Here is a 16,729-nt window from a genome sequence, read left to right as displayed (position 1 = left end):
TGATCATCGAACAATCAAGCGTTTCATTCAAAATAGTCAACAGGGTCGCAAGAAGCGTGTGGAAAAACCAAGGCGCAAAATAACTGCCCATGAACTGAGAAAAGTCAAGCGTGCAGCTGCCAAGATGCCACTTGCCACCAGTTTGGCCATATTTCAGAGCTGCAACATCACTGGAGTGCCCAAAAGCACAAGGTGTGCAATACTCAGAGACATGGCCAAGGTAAGAAAGGCTGAAAGACGACCACCACTGAACAAGACACACAAGCTGAAACATCAAGACTGGGCCAAGAAATATCTCAAGACTGGTTTTTCTAAGGTTTTATGGACTGATGAAATGAGAGTGAGTCTTGATGGGCCAGATGGATGGGCCCGTGGCTGGATTGGTAAAGGGCAGAGAGCTCCAGTCCGACTCAGACGCCAGCAAGGTGGAGGTGGAGTACTGGTTTGGGCTGGTATCATCAAAGATGAGCTTGTGGGGCCTTTTCGGGTTGAGGATGGAGTCAAGCTCAACTCCCAGTCCTACTGCCAGTTTCTGGAAGACACCTTCTTCAAGCAGTGGTACAGGAAGAAGTCTGCATCCTTCAAGAAAAACATGATTTTCATGCAGGACAATGCTCCATCACACGCGTCCAAGTACTCCACAGCGTGGCTGGCAAGAAAGGGTATAAAAGAAGAAAAACTAATGACATGGCCACCTTGTTCACCTGATCTGAACCCCATTGAGAACCTGTGGTCCATCATCAAATGTGAGATTTACAAGGAGGGAAAACAGTACACCTCTCTGAACAGTGTCTGGGAGGCTGTGGTTGCTGCTGCACGCAATGTTGATGGTGAACAGATCAAAACACTGACAGAATCCATGGATGGCAGGCTTTTGAGTGTCCTTGCAAAGAAAGGTGGCTATATTGGTCGCTGATTTGTTGTTGTTTTGTTTTTGAATGTCAGAAATGTATATTTGTGAATGTGGAGATGTTATATTGGTTTCACTGGTAAAAATAAATAAATGAAATGGGTATATATTTGTTTTTTGTTAAGTTGCCTAATAATTATGCACAGTAATAGTCACCTGCACACACAGATATCCCCCTAAAATAGCTCAAACTAAAAACAAACTAAAAACTACTTCCAAAAACATTCAGCTTTGATATTAATGAGTTTTTTGGGTTCATTGAGAACATGGTTGTTGTTCAATAATAAAATTATTCCTCAAAAATACAACTTGCCTAATAATTCTGCACTCCCTGTACATTCCCATCTCTGTCATATGAGATGGGAGGAATAACATGGACCAAAAGAAAGAAAGAAAAAGCTTAACAGGAAGAATTTCTGAGCAATTCGCACTTGATAATATGTGTGAGCATGTCCATCATAGTGGGTCCATTGCTGCGGTGAGACGAGTTCAGTCTCATCAACCCATGTGTCAGAACAATTGATGGGAAGCAGGGTGTAATAGGTCTCCTTGTCCTGTCCGTGCTGGTGCTCCATCTCCTGTGAGATTCATTCACACGAGACGTCGCCTACGGTCCGCGAAGGAAAATGGAAAAGCTTCATGTGTAGAAATGAATCCTAAATGTCCAGCAAAGGGATGAATAAAATCTCTGTTTTAATAATGTTTCCAGTTTTTTTCACTAGATTTCTATAAAAGAATTGATTTAGATATATGGTCCGTGTATGGTAAGCTAACAATGAGATTGAAAGAAACTGAGATCTGCATAAGGATGCTGAGAAATGAGCTTTTACTATTCCCTTTTGAGTTTGTAATGGATGCAGGATTGGATGATTTCCTTCCAGGTATGCGCGTCTGCTTGTGTAGGTGTGTAAAAGGGAGCGCGGGGGCTCCTTCCTTGTCTAAATGCAGCCGAGTGCCCAGGTGTCTTTTTCATACTGCACTTGAAACTGAATTCATTGGGACTCGAGTGCTGCTGGACCACCTCAGTATCAGCACAGAGCATTCATCCATAATGTAAAAGTATGTGTGCTTAAGCTGTTTCAGAGCAAACCTGCGGGCATACACCAGTGGGTGGTTGCTACACTGTTGTGTTGCTCTGCACTTGAACTGAGGTTGTAGCTTTACGTCATAGCACACAAAGGGTTACTGAGAGCTGATGACAAGCACTGGATATGTAGTGTCATCTGCTGTTGTCCAAGACAATTACCATTATTCGTTATTTATCGAAAGTTTTATTGCAAAAAGCATAAGAGATGAGTCGCTGTGACTCATCAGTCAAATAGGATTATACATGGCTATGACAGATAACACAGTCTGGAACAAGACTTACGCCTTTACACATCAAGCACGCTGCGAAAAAACAGCTGGATTTAAATTTGTCATGTAACGCATGTGCCACATCATTTCTAACTTGCCACAATGACAAAGCTGTTATCACACAAACACTTTCGGAAATATTGTTGGAGGTTATATTTTTCCTTCTTCTTATTGACACTTTGGGCATAATTTGGACATTTTCCCTTAGCAGTATACTTACTTTTGTTGCCAGTTGTTTAGACATGTGTTGAGTTATTTTGAGGGGACATCAAATTTACACTATTATACAAGCTGTACACTGATCACTTCACATTGTATCAAAGTGTCATATCTTCAGTGATGTTTCATGAAAAGATTTAATAAAATATCTACAAAAATGTGAGGGGTGTACTCACTTTTATGCGATATTGTATGTAGCAAAGAAAGAAATGATAAATAACTCTAAAATGTCTTATATTTTAGACTCCTGAAAGTAGTGACAGTGCTGCAAACCCTTGGCCTTCACAGGTGCGTCAGGATTCATTTGTGGAATTTCTTGCCTTCTTAGTGGGGTTGGGACCATCAGTTGTGTTGTGCAGAAGTGAGGTTGGTACATAGCTGACAGCCCTATTTGACAACTGTTAAAATTCACATTATGGCAAGAACCAATCAGCTAAGTAAAGAGAAAGTCCATCGTTACTTTAAAAACTGAAGGTCAGTTAGTCCGTAAAATTGCTCAGACTTTGAATGTGCCCACAAGTGCAGTTGCAAAAACCATTAAGCGCTACGATAAAACTGAGGACACATGAGGACCGCCGCAGGAAGACCAAGAGTCAAAAAAGTTAACAGCGCAGATTAGAGCGCAGATAAATGCCCCACAGAGCTACAGTAGCAGACACATTTCTACATTAACTGTTCAGAGGAGACTGTGCGATGGTGTGGGGGTGCTTGCTGCTGACACTGTTGGGGATTCAAAACTGAAAGCACACTGAACCAGCATGGCTACCACAGCATCCTGCAGCAACAAGCCATCCCATCTGGTTTGCATTTAGTTGAACCATCTTTTTTTTTTCAACAGGACAATGACCCCAAACACACCTCCAGGCTGAGTAAGGTCTATTTGACCAAGAAGGAAAGTGATGGAGTGCTGCACCAGATGGCCTGGCCTCCACGGTCACCTGACCTAAGCCCAATGGAGATGGTTTGGGATGAAATGAGCCTCAGAGTGAAGGCAAACAGGCCAACAAGTGCTCAGCATCTCTAGGAACTTCCTCAAGACTGTTGGAAAACCATTTCAGGTGACGACATCATGAAGCTCAATGAGAGAATGTCAAGTGTGTGCAAAGCACTAATCAAACCAAAGGGCGGCTACTTTGAAGAATCTAAAATATAAAACATGCTTTGAGTTGTTTCACACTTTTTTGTTTACTAAATATTGTTCATTCAATATGTTCATTCATAGTTTTGATGCCTTTAGTGAAAATCTACAATGTAAATAGTCATTTAAAAAAAGCGAAACCTAACATAACCTTTCCTAAAAAGCTGATTCTGTTCATCTGGACGTAGCGCTTTCAGTGGGAGAAACGTTTCGTCAATCATCCAAGGGACTTCTTCAGTCTCAGCTGACTGCAGGTTTCCCCAACCTTAGAAACAGTACTCATGGTCATGACAATTTGCATATTAATGATCAAGGAATTGACCTCACTGTCCATTGTTCCTTCAGTGGGCTGGTTTCAGTCATTGTGCAAATGTACTGTTTCTAAGGTTGGGGAAACCTGCAGTCAGCTGAAACTGAAGAAGTCACTTGGATGATTGACGAAACGTTTCTCCCACTGAAAATGTCCAGATGAACAGAACTAACCTTTGGGATTTACTTACCAGGATGATTGAGCATAAATCAAGACACAATGACCTAACCTTTATTTTTCTTTCTTTTTTTTTTTTTTAAATAAAACAAAAATGAGAAGGTGTGCCTAAAGTTTTGACTAGTAGTGTAGATGGCTAGTCTCTAGGCATGTCCATAAAATACCACTAGGCCACTGTATTCAACATGGCTGTTTCCATAAACTGCCACTCACACCTATTTATTTTTAATGGGTTTACTTTAAGTATGAGAAGACATGTAACCAATGCATATTTATCAGTACAATATCTTTTCCCCTGATCAATAAACTCAAAAATTGATTGACACTACCTTTAAAGCATACCATGTGAAAGTTATGTTTCTGTGTAAAGAGCTGCAGCATTGTTCGGATGAACTTGTTTTTTGCTCTTTTATCTTATCAAAAAAGATCAAGAGCCTGACTTCTTGGTTTGGTCGGTGTATGAATGCTGAGCTTGATTGTAACACCTGGGAGAACAACTACATTGATCATGTAATTGTAGAAAAATCTGGAACATTTTTACCTCTGATAGTGCCTCAGTCTGAGTGTGTTTGTTGAAGAACTAGGAAATAGCTTGTTATGTCAGGCATAACAATTAGCACCGTTGCTCTGGTTACGTAGTTGGAATAGTTATTTTTAGGGAGCTAAAGGTGGGGTTCATCTGTTTTCTAGAACAAATCATTATCCTTTTTTGTATTTGAATGACCTCTTTTTACTTGTTTAGACCTTAATTATGCAAACAAATAACTCCAGTTTGTCATGATCATGGCAACAGCAAAGCAGTGTTGCTAAATATAGTTTAATATTTGTTTTGGTTATTTTTACTCAGCTCATAGCCTCTCAAACAAAACTTAATACTGCATGTATATACCTGTGTAGAAATGATGGGTGGAGCATCATTTTTATGCTCATGCCTACAGTGTTAGAATCTGTAGTTGCATGCAAACTCATGTTTTAATTTTAATTGAAGATTTCTGGTTTAAAAGTCTACGTGGGATGAGAAATGTGAAATGAAAACAGTCATATTTTACCATGCACCATTGCATTTAAACCAGGGGGGTCAAACCTAAGGCCTGCAGGCCAGAATCCTCCCTGCACAGATTCTTATCGGGTACACTGGAAAACGTTTACAGCAGTTTTACAGCTTTTTCTGCTGATAAAGACCTCCCCCATGGCAATTTATACGACACCAAAGTAATTAAGTAATAGATCAACAATTAAATAACGGGAAAGTTCATGTTTCCCCCTATCTACTGTTTGTGTTATGTGGATCATTGTGCAAATTAACAAAAACTTTCTGTTTTATAATTACAAGACAGTCTGTGCCATGAGGTACCTGAACCTTTCTGTAACTTTACACAGTAATTTCTTACTACTTAAGCTCAGAGAGTCGTGCTGACAGATTTATTTATTAGAGCAGTATTTCTGTATCATGTAGAAAAACTGTACTGTTGAAATTCTTTGTCTTATATTAGGATAGCTGAGCGATTAAATGTGTAGTTAAACTTATTTACAGTGAGGTGACTGAGGTGGCTAAAGCACAGACTTTCTGTACTTAAGTAGAAGTACAGATGTTTTTCTTAAATAATACAACTTCTTCACTCAAGCAGAAGTGAAAATGTAACAGGCTCTGAAAGGTAGTCAGAGTAAGAAAGTAAAAAGTAGCTCTCTGAAGGACAATTCTACCTACCATTTTGGTACAAAGGTAACTGAACTATGTGCTACATTTCAATATAATAATTAAATAATATTACATGAGAATGCAAATATACGAATCTAAATTCTAATACAGTTGGTATAAAGTTGATATTCTAAGTGTCATTATCTGAAATCCAAATTCATTTCTGCTACCCTTTAATCTAACTCTGACCATGAGCACCACAGCTGCTGCGCACCAGTCACACACTGTGCTATACAGCAGTCCCCAACCCCCGGGCCGTGAGTCGTTTGGTACCGGCTGCGAAAGTTGAAGCTCACGCGTGAAATTTATGGTTTTCAGGGTTTTTATTATTAACTCTGTCTTATTTTGAAAGAAATATTTACGCGTTACCATAGCGACCAGAGAGCATTAAGGGGTAGAGAGGAGGATGTTACTCTCAATTTTGTTGGCGCATTTCAAGAGGACACTGCTAATAAAGTTACACAATTACACAGTGAATTCACGTTTATTATTATATTTACAAAAAAACACAGATTTTGTCTTGGCCGTATCATTTTATTTTGTTGTATTTATCCGCGACACCTTAAAGGCCGTGAAAATATTGTCGGACATTAAACTGGTCCGTGGCGCAAAAAAGGTCGTGGACTGCTGCTTTACTATACATTTACCACATTGATGCAAACTAAATTGTTTATCCTGGACAAAACTACCAGGATTTTCTTGCAACATTTGAGCTGTTGGAAATGTTGAATTTGAAATTACCTGCCCCTTAAATTATGTCATTCCCTTCATGCATCCTGCTCTTCTGCAGCGCTAGCTAGAATCTGAAGTTCCTCAAACATAACTTACGGACACCTGCAGTCCTTCCGGCTGTATAAACCTTATGAACCTAAAGTCTGTTTTGTTAGAAGTAGAAAGTACAGATATTTACGTTAAAATTTAGGGTGTAAAAGTTGTCAAAAAAAAATACTTAAGTAAAGTACAGATACCTAAAAATTCTTCCCACCTCTGATACTGACAGATCAAAGTATGTGGCCCAAGGTGTAAAATGAGTTTGAGATCCCTGAATTAAGGTTTAAGAACATGTGAGGTGCAGGAGTGCGTCATTCATCCAGAGTGTATTTTCCTGCTGTCTGGCTATGCTATGGTCTTCGGCTTTTGTGATGTCATTGAATTTCGGTTCCTGTTTTATTTTTTTGTCTTTCAGTGGTTTTCTTTCTTGGTTTCCTTACATCTTGTTTCATTTTGTACTACTTGTCTACCTTTTGCTTTCTCCCTAATTGTTTCCACCTGTGGAAACCTCTTTTGTTCCCTCTCTGAGTCCCCCCTCTGTCAGATCATTGGTTCATCTCCAGTGTTTGTCCTAATTTCTCTTTTTTTGTGGGGGATTTATACAATAAGCTAAATAAAAGACACCTTTTCGTTTCTTTTGTTTGGCGGATTTCCTGCATTTGTGTCCTCTCCACACCACACCCTGACAGATTAAGGCTGTGACTGTGGCAAGTATAGCATAATAACAATGTCCAGTCAATCAACAGAATGCCATTTTAGCCTGGAAGCCACTATAATTGGGACGTGAAGTAATGCAGAAGAAATTCCTTCAAGCATCTGTGCAGTGACTGCACAGAAATAAACAAAATATTTTCAAAATGCTTACATGTTGCAGTTTTTCTTTTGTTCATGTGTGTATATCTGTGTACATATGTGCGTACATATAGATATTATGTGGACACTGAGATAATAACTACCAAATAACACTGAAAGGCATAAGATTGCATAAGTTTATATTTTTTCCTACTCCTTTTTCAGTATGCAAATTGTGCCGTATTTCTATTGGCTATTTGTATTATATTATTTTTGCTGACATCTTCGAAATCAATCAATTAAAACTTGCATAATAAAACACGTAAATATGTAAGCCATTTAATCGTGACTGCTCTAAGACGCTTGTTTGAGTGGAGCACAATGCTACTGAGACAGATGCATTAATAGATCTATGCATTATTTAGTGTGTTTACTAACTGTATACCAAAGCTGTAGCAAACCCCTCAGCGAGGGGTCTCTCCCAGTTGTCTCTATAATTACGCGCTTTAAGAATAGTTACTTCTGGAAATCTCCTTCAGCGTCATCAGTTAAATTCTTCATTCGAAGCAGTAAAACCCGCCTGTCAGGCCAGATGTGTGCTGCAGATAGATGCTCAGCTCTTGGAGTGCAGACTTTTTGCTCACTTCCACTAAAAACTGAGAGTGAGAGCAACAGGTTGCCTCTTGGCTGCCATCTCGTCTGTCCACATCCCAAACACACATACACAGCCCAAGAAGAGACGCCCAAAAGCAAGTGCCTGAGACAAACATGCACGCCTCCCACACCGCATGGTTAATCAATTCTAATTTGAACGACCGTAGCCTCACCTCCTACACTCATGCCTTCTGATGGTTCCTGGAGAAAATGTCTCAGTGATCTTCAGTGAGTGGAAAAGACGAGCAGAGTGAAGCAAAAGCATGAATGTGAAAATAGAAAAAAATGTCAGGGGGAGGTGATGTGATTGGCAGATACTCATTGTTCCTGTGTGGTGGCTGGGAGTCTGGCTCAATGTTTTAAAGGCAGCTTTGCAAGTGGCAGCCAGAAGTGCTAGCTTAATTGGATTGAGATGGTCATCAAATGTGGTGTTAGTTCTTGGAGGATACAACGTCAAGCTCGGCTGCAGTCAGTGCTAGGACACATCAGCTGATGGTGCAAATTTACACAAGTGATATAAGGTGCTTTACTTTGGCTGCTTTAGCCTGGCCACAGTCTAAGTTCAGAGAACTGAAGAAGCTTCTCGGATGAGAGGTGAAACGTCTTCAAGCTACTTAAAGAAGTCCAGACGCTTTTCTTTGCAAGCTCCTTTGACTACGATGACCTGGATGACTGAGAACCTTCACAGACATATAGCCTGACCACAGTTACTGTGCAAATGCAAGCCACTTTACAACCCACCGACCAAAAGCAAGGAACCCACTAGCTTTTGGTCAATCCATCCATTTTCTTCTGTTTATCCAACTCAGGGTCACGAGGAGGCTGGAGCCTTTTGTAATTATGTTCTAGCATTTCGTTGTTATATTGATCTTGAAAGTGATATACAAATAAATATTTGACTTTACTTACTTACCTCCACACACACACACACATTCCCCATCCCCATGCTGTATGTAACTTAATCAGTGTTGTACATGTTGCCACTGATGCCTGATGTTCAGTGCTGACTTCTCGCCGCCTTATGAAATCCATGTGTGCACAAAAAAAGGTTGGGGATGTCCCAAAATGAAATCATGTTGCCACATAGATTAGATAATATTACAGTACATGGAAAAATCAATCTTCTTTTAACTACAGTGGTTCTCACTGAAGTACCATAATTTTTTTATGATGTCAGTAAACAGTTTACAACAGTTACACAACCTGGTGAGGTTATGATATCTAATGCAAATTATATAAAACATAAAACCTGATATATTTTTTTGGCTGCTTGGGGGCATTGATGTGTAAGGACAAGAAAGAGCTAATTCATTAGTTTGTGTGGAAACCTCGTGGCGCTTTTGTGGATCTATACCTGTAGATTATTTTATTCCTTCTTAGTTAAATTTACCCTTTTTAATTTTTCATATTTATTTCCTATCTTATTCATAGCCTTTTCCTTTTTTGTTTTCTTTAGGTCACGAGCAGTTGTCCAAGCATTTCACTACATATCGTACTGTGTATGACTGTGTACGTGACAAATAAAATTTGAATTTGAATTTGAATTTGAATTTAGATGAAGACTGGTGAATCACACTTTTTTGTTTATGTTTATTTCCTTGATGTACTGTAAGAAGTATTAGTGTTTTGAGTTTAAAGACTAACCACAGTGCGCCTAAAAGAGCTGTGAGAGATTGTACAAATGAGTAACGTTGCTCCATGTATATACATTTGCATCAGTAAAGGCGAAACTCACAAAGCTACACTGGTTTTGATTCATCTTAATCCAAGTGTGCAACAGATGAAAGCAGAAAACACTGAGAAATATCCCAGCAGTTGGTGCTGAATAATGACTTTTTTACACATCCAGCAGCTACATTGGATTTCTGACATTTACTTAGATTCATATTAATGTCCATCTGACAAATGTGAGGCCAGTTTTTACTCTTCATTTTGGTGCATTATTAATGCAGTTAAGACAAATAATATTGATGGCTCCATGGTTAATATAGTTAATGGCCCCTCTAAGAAGTGTGTGCTCCAGTGTGGGAGATTTGGGTATCTGTGTCTGTGCGTTGCATTGTGTATGGATGCATCTCGCTTACTAGCAAGCTTAGTAAGCTAGCTTATTAAGCCACTGACCAAAAGCAAGGAAACCACTAGCTTTTGGTTACATCTGGCCATTTTTTTTGTTTATCCAATTCAGGGTCACTAGCAAGCTTGGTAATAGAATAGAATAAAATTCAACTTTATTGTCATTGCACATGTCACAGGTACAGGGCAACGAAATGCAGTAGCTTACTAAAGCTAGCTAGCTGATATGTTAGCACTGCACCTGTTCAACCAGATACAACCAACCAACGTGGCAGCTAACTAACTAAAATGCTAACTCTGGGGGTTCAAAATGCTCAATCCAAAACCAATAGCTAGCATCATGATAGCTACGTCCATGGTGGGATTTATTGGAGGTGTTGGGCTCCGTTCATCTGTTAAACCATTTTCATTCCTGGTGGGGATCAGTATTTATATCTTAAAACAGTTTACAGATCACACAACACTAAAACCAGGAACTCTCTTGGGATTTCAGCAGATGATGATGAGTTAGATTTATTCAGCTTTTTATTAAGCTACCAAGCACTGGCGTTTCAGAGTGTGCAGCTTCTTCTGTTAGCTATAGTTCTTGCAACATTCTCCAGGTAGAAAACCGTGTTATGAAGGATGTCTCTGAAGACATTACCCGCACAGTTTGTTGGCTCTGCAAATGATAGTGCAGCTGCTGTGATGAGCTGATATAGAGTAGCAGCCACCCTGCTTTAATGAAAAGATAAACCTTAACCTGTCTGCCATTCACTTAATCAGTCACAGCTGGAACTCGGGCTCCATTAGACTGAGAGAGTCATTTTCACGTATTTATTGACTGTCCAACTCCAGAGGTTTGTAGCTGATCTCAGTAAATCGAGCACTTTTGTCCTCCTCTGATGCAGATGTGGGTTAAAGGGAGGCAACTCGCTGCAGGTGATGTTATGCAAAAAGCAGAAAGAGTACATCGTCAAAGTGGACTGTTTTCTAAGTTTGATATGTAGAAATTTACTCTGCAGGGTGATATTTATATATTTGTTTCTATGGTTTTGAACCGACAGCATTTTGTTCTGGTGAAATATTAAATGCATTCAAGTGGCACAGCTGACCAAATAGCAACGAAGGAAGTGGGATTTAATTCAATTTTATTCATGCAGCGCCAAATCACAACAACAGTTGCTTCAAGGCGCTTTATATTGTAAGGTAGAGCCTACAATAATACATACAGAGAAAAACCCAACAATCATATGACCCCCCTATGAGCAAGCACTTTGGCGACAGTGGGAAAGAAAAACTCCCTTTTAACAGGAAGAAACCTCCGGCAGAACCAGGCTCAGGGAGGGGCGGGGCCATCTGCTGCGACTGGTTGAGGTGAGAGAAGGAAGACTTTTATGACTAATATGTAATTATTTAAAGCACACAGGATACAGTGAAATGAATATTGGTACTGATGACATATTTATTTCCTCCTGGGTCTTTGACACTGCGAGTGACCTCTTTCATATTGAACACTGATGATGTAAGCTTTCATCTGGTGCAGCTTTGCATATTTTACAAACCTTTCCACTTTGCTAATGCAAAAATATCAATTCAAACATGGTATTAAATGTGTGAGAAAAACTGCAGCAATTTTCTAATCTCTCTGTTACAGGGTCACACCATTAATACAGCTTCTATTTGTGACTTGTGGCTTAAATGCAGCTAACTCTCAGTGTCTTTATATATGTCTGGCAGTACAACTTCTGGACAGGACAGGTTAAAAATAAATAAATAAATGTATATAGGTCTACATTTAAAATCTTCATCTTTTAAACAGTGGATGGTGTCTTTAAAGAGATTTTTCATCTGCACTGGCAAAAAAAAAGCAAAGAAGTTAAATGTCAAGAACAGCTATTGCTTTTAACAGAAACCCCTCAAAGAATCTTGGAATTGTGATTGTTTTTCACTTATTTGACAGCAAATAACCAATAATCCATATTTCATGGAGATGTAAGCATACTGTAAACTGTAGCTGCTTTGAAACATTGCTCAAGTACAGCTTCAACGTCCTCTCCATTTCAGACCCGCCACTCATGTTTCTCCCGTTCAATTGTTCACTTTAACCTTATTTAACAGCCTTATTGACGCTATGTTATCTCAGCAGGTAAGAAGAGCCCCGGCGCTCTAAGTCGTCCACCAGCATCGGAAAAATCAGCCTCATTAATAAAACTGTTAACCCATAACAGCTGATCCATAGCAATCAACCGATTTGCACCTGCATGATCAATGAGGCGGGTTAATACTGCGTGGTTAGAGAAGCAGAGAGGGTGGGGGGAGAGAGACAGTAGGTGGATGGTGAGGATGTCTCACTTCAAGATCGGTCAACTGTTAAATGAGCAAAACCAAAGATTCTCATTTGTGCTTCCGCCCACTTTTTAAGCAGCCACTGACATCTAACACATATGTGGGTGTGCACAAACACTCACACCTACGCATGCCTGGCCAAACGGCCCCCACTCACACACACACATGCACGTGTGCACACACACACACATGCATTATGAATGTCCTCGATTTTCCTACATGGATACTGTAGAACTTCTCAACATTTAAATAGCAGTTTGAGGCTTTACTTCAGATCAGAATGATTCAATGTCGTGTGCAATGTTCACAGATACGTTCACGATTAAACACACGCACACACACACACACACACACATATATAACGCAGTGTCACTGGATGTCAAACAGGCAGCTCTTGACGTGGAGTTTTATGATAAGCTAACAAACAATAAAAGTGAAGCTCTTCGTTGTATCACTGTAACGAGCACGCTTGCGCACGGCTCTCAAACATTCAGAGGGATACACAGGATGCACACTCAAGGCAAATCACGCACACGCAGACACACACTCTGAGGGCGCTGAGCAGGGAGTATAAAAGGGGCATCCTTCCCACTCAGCGCAGAAGTGCTCTCACTCTCACACACTCCTATAACGCGCTGAAGATCTTTTCTCAAGGTAAGCTTTATTTGCTTTGTGGCAGGTGATTTGAGGCTTTTATGAGGATTGTTAAACTAAGAATTTCCTTCTTTTTTATTATTCTTTTGTTTTCTTTATAATCATTTCAAAATTCAAACACAGAGTCTTTTCTAAAACAGACAAAAAGTGAGGTACAGAAGATAAAATCTGATATTTTTGTGCTAAGCTTTAATTCTTTGAAAGCTACACATGCTCCCTCCTTATTTATACAATTTGATTAATATGATTTGACACGAATTCATAAAACAAATTCCAGAGACGTTTCCCAAAATCAAAATGGACATTTTTGTCTGCAATAAAAATCAAGTCACTTCCACCTGGTGAAGCTGCATTCATGATATCTACCCTCAGTTATCTAATGTGGCCAGAGTGTGTTGCGCGCGGGTGACTGTGTTAATATGTTAATATGCTGCCCTCATTAATGTGTTGAGTCAGAGTAATTTTCAGTTGTGAAGGAGCGCTTGTCTGGCAGATGGTCCAAGCTGTCGTTTCTCACTCTGGACTGCATCTCTGATTCCTTCTCATTAAACTTCTGTTTGCTCCTCTCCCACCGCTCTCAGATGAATGCTGGGCTGTGTGTGTGTGTCGTGCTGGCAGTCCTGTGTGCGAGCTGTTTGGGGCTCCCCTTCTCCTCCCAGCCATTAGACGAGGGCCAGCGCCCCATCTCTGCTCTCTCTGAAGGTAAAAGTTGCGACACGTTTCTCGCCATCACAGTGAGTTTTTGTGCCTGACTCGTGCTTTTCTTGCCTGTTTTGAGCAGCTCTCCTTGAGGCTGACACCCACACCTTGGGAGATCTCCACCTCCGACACAGGCGCTCTGCCCCCCAGCTGAAAGCTCTTCCTCTGGCTGAGGAGGATGCAGACTCCCGGGCCAATCTCAGTGAGCTGCTCGCTAGACTCATCTCCTCCAGGAAAGGTGTGTTAGTGAGTGTGAGGAATGTGGATTTAGGTGGCATCCTTTCCATGCCTGCAGCCTTAAATGATATATGTGTTTAGAGAAGTGTCTGTGTGCATGTGAGTGTGAAACGAAAAACATCTGGCAACAGTAGTATTTGGAGCGCAGTGCTTTTTCCTGCCTTCCCCCTCCCCTCAGTCATGCTAATTACGGGAATTAGTGCACAACCAGCTTTGTAAAATGAATTAGTGGCTCTGAAAAGCTCTTGTGGTTTGAAAGAGCACGTATTAGTGTGTAGAGCCTTCCGGCCACTTGCCTCATACCATCTTATTTCACTTTTGTTTTCCCCCTATCTGACTTCACATCACTTTTTTTTCTTTTTTTTGCTAAGGAAACAAACCCTCGACCCTGTCGTAGATTATAACGTCCAGCACTCACATCTCTTGGACAGCTGACCGGACAGGGGAAAACACACACACGCACAGACACACTGTCAGAATCAGACTTTTCCACTTGGCGTCCAGATACTGAAACTGACTCCTTGCGTGTCTCTTTGTAGGACAGTTTGTACAGACTGAAACATTTTGCAGAGCTACAGATGGACAGTGAAATCTTTTATTTTGGCATCAGTGGCTTTAGTGAGAAATCTGGATTTTGTTTTTACCCCGTTCTTTAGCTCATTTTTTCAGCTTAAATAAAACACAAATATGTATTTGAGTTACAGCAGTACTTTTACTTTGCTGTTGTGTAATATCGATTATAAAAGTTCCCCAGACTCAGAAAGCGTTGGGCCAGACAGTGAACACTCTAAAATGTCAGAGGGCGCAGTGAAACTCATATGTAATGCCTCGGGGAATGTGTGTTTCTGTTAATCGTGCGTGTGCGATTGTGGGTGTCTGTGCTCATGTGCATGCTGTTCACTTGCATGTTTTGGTGTGGGAGGTGTCGTTATCGAGTCTTTCTGCAGCCAATCTTCTCAGCACGCCAGGGAGTTGAAACGCAGTGTGTATGCATGTGCATGCCGCCGTGTGCGTGTGTGTGTGTGTGTTGTGTGGGAGGATGTGGGTGGAAAAAAACTCCATCTCTGTGAGTGTCCAATTGATTACCAAACGGAGAGCAGTTCTGCTCCAGTTCACTTGGAACAGAAATCAAAAGATCGGAAGCAGACGTGTTCTACAAGATCTGTGTGTGTGTGTGTGTGTGTGTGTGTGTGTGCGCGCGCGCGTGTGTGTGCGGTCATTTCTCTGCAAAGCACACACAAATTTCTGCACACATGCACTGATACAGCGATCATGACACACAGGAAGGGAGGCTAATGGCACGCTGTCAGGCTAGACTTCAGCCGTGTCTTTAGTGTGTGTGTGTGTGTGTGTGTGTGTGTGTGTGTGTGTGTGTGTGTGAGAGAGAGAGAGAGAGAGAGAGAGAGAGAGAAAGAGAAATAATGACGATGTGAGCTCAGAATCACTACCGGGCAATTACAATGCCCAAAAGACACCCAGTTTACCGCAAAGCGCTCACAAAATGAAGCGAAGATGAGAACATTTTTTCAAAGCCCAGCTCACCAGCCAAATATCCTCAGTGCGGAGAGCCAGTTTTCGAATATTGTGCGCACTTTTTCTTCTAGAAGGCACAAATAAAGAATTAAATTAAGCTGTAAGCTGGTAATGAACACAGCTAACTGCCAAAGTGCCCTTAAGTGCACAAAATGTGCCTTAAAAAGTTGGAAAAGAGATGCAAATTTAGATATTCAAAAGATAAATCCCTGAAAATGAGCTTTTGTGCAGAGTCTATAAACTGCTTGGTTTATGAGAGCACTTATTTGCTCAGCGTTTCCCACATTTTTAAATTTCCTGCATGTGCTAAAAACCTCTCTGCCCTGCTCAAGCTTCTCGCAGAATTAAAAGTCTGATTCATGTCTCTTACTTTGAAAATCAGAGCGTCTCTATGCAAAATAAGAAATCAAAAGTAAGATTTCACCGCAGAGAAGTTCTCAGCTTCTCTCATGCTCTCCTCACTCAGAGGAATACTAATTTCACTCATGCTCTTTTTCTCTCCTCCACCCACGCTTTTTTCCCTCCTCCCCTCCAAGGTTCTGTGCGCAGAAACTCCACGGCAAACAGCAAAGGCGTCGGACCGAGTGCCAACCACCGGATAGCAGACAGGGACTACTTAGGCTGGATGGATTTCGGCCGCCGCAGTGCAGAGGAGTATGAGTACTCCTCATAAGGGGAAGTCATGGCTCACACGACCACCACCATATGGGCACAAGATAAAAAGAAGAAAAAAAAAAAACCCTGCGCAAGCTGTCTCACAATAAGAGTCTATTTATGATGTATTTGTTGTACATTTGTTTGTAAAACTGTAATAATGCAATATACATACAGTATGCCAAATTTTGCAGAAAAGCTCTCACTGTCCAACTTTCTTCGTTTTTTGGATTTCTCTGGTTTCTTTATCATTCAAAGTGGAAAGGAGTCGGATGGTGTCAGGGCTTGTGGAAAGTAACCAAATAAAGATTTAAACTATCGCTCTGCAGAAGTATTCTTCCAATGCACGCTGCTTAAAGTAGATGCATTCACATTCAACTGCTGTTACGTAACATGCGTGCCGAAGAACCAGATTATCTGAAACACTTAATTTCTAGTGCAATCATACTCTTTTATATAGCAAGGAGCCGAAATGACAACATAAGCATGGACAAATACTCAGTACATATTTACTTTGGTGACAGT

General features: G+C 40.6%; 1 protein-coding gene across 1 annotated transcript; it reads left to right on the top strand.

The window, feature by feature from the left end:
• The first annotated feature begins 12,982 nt into the window (after positions 1 to 12,982).
• On the top strand, positions 12,983 to 16,524 carry LOC146683444 (cholecystokinin-like). Its single transcript, XM_085446396.1, has 4 exons — positions 12,983 to 13,081; positions 13,663 to 13,783; positions 13,863 to 14,018; positions 16,087 to 16,524. The coding sequence occupies exons 2-4, from the start codon at positions 13,663 to 13,665 to the stop codon at positions 16,221 to 16,223; spliced, it is 414 nt and encodes a 137-aa protein (XP_085302522.1). The 5' UTR covers positions 12,983 to 13,081; the 3' UTR covers positions 16,224 to 16,524.
• Positions 16,525 to 16,729: the final 205 nt, after the last annotated feature.

The sequence above is a fragment of the Copadichromis virginalis genome, linkage group LG22 (genome assembly GCF_057382275.1).
Source record: "Copadichromis virginalis isolate Kocher_CV1m ecotype Utaka linkage group LG22, C_Virginalis_male_GT1.1, whole genome shotgun sequence".
In the NCBI taxonomy this organism is placed as follows: domain Eukaryota; kingdom Metazoa; phylum Chordata; class Actinopteri; order Cichliformes; family Cichlidae; genus Copadichromis; species Copadichromis virginalis.
This window is presented reverse-complemented; position numbering and strand designations above follow the sequence as displayed.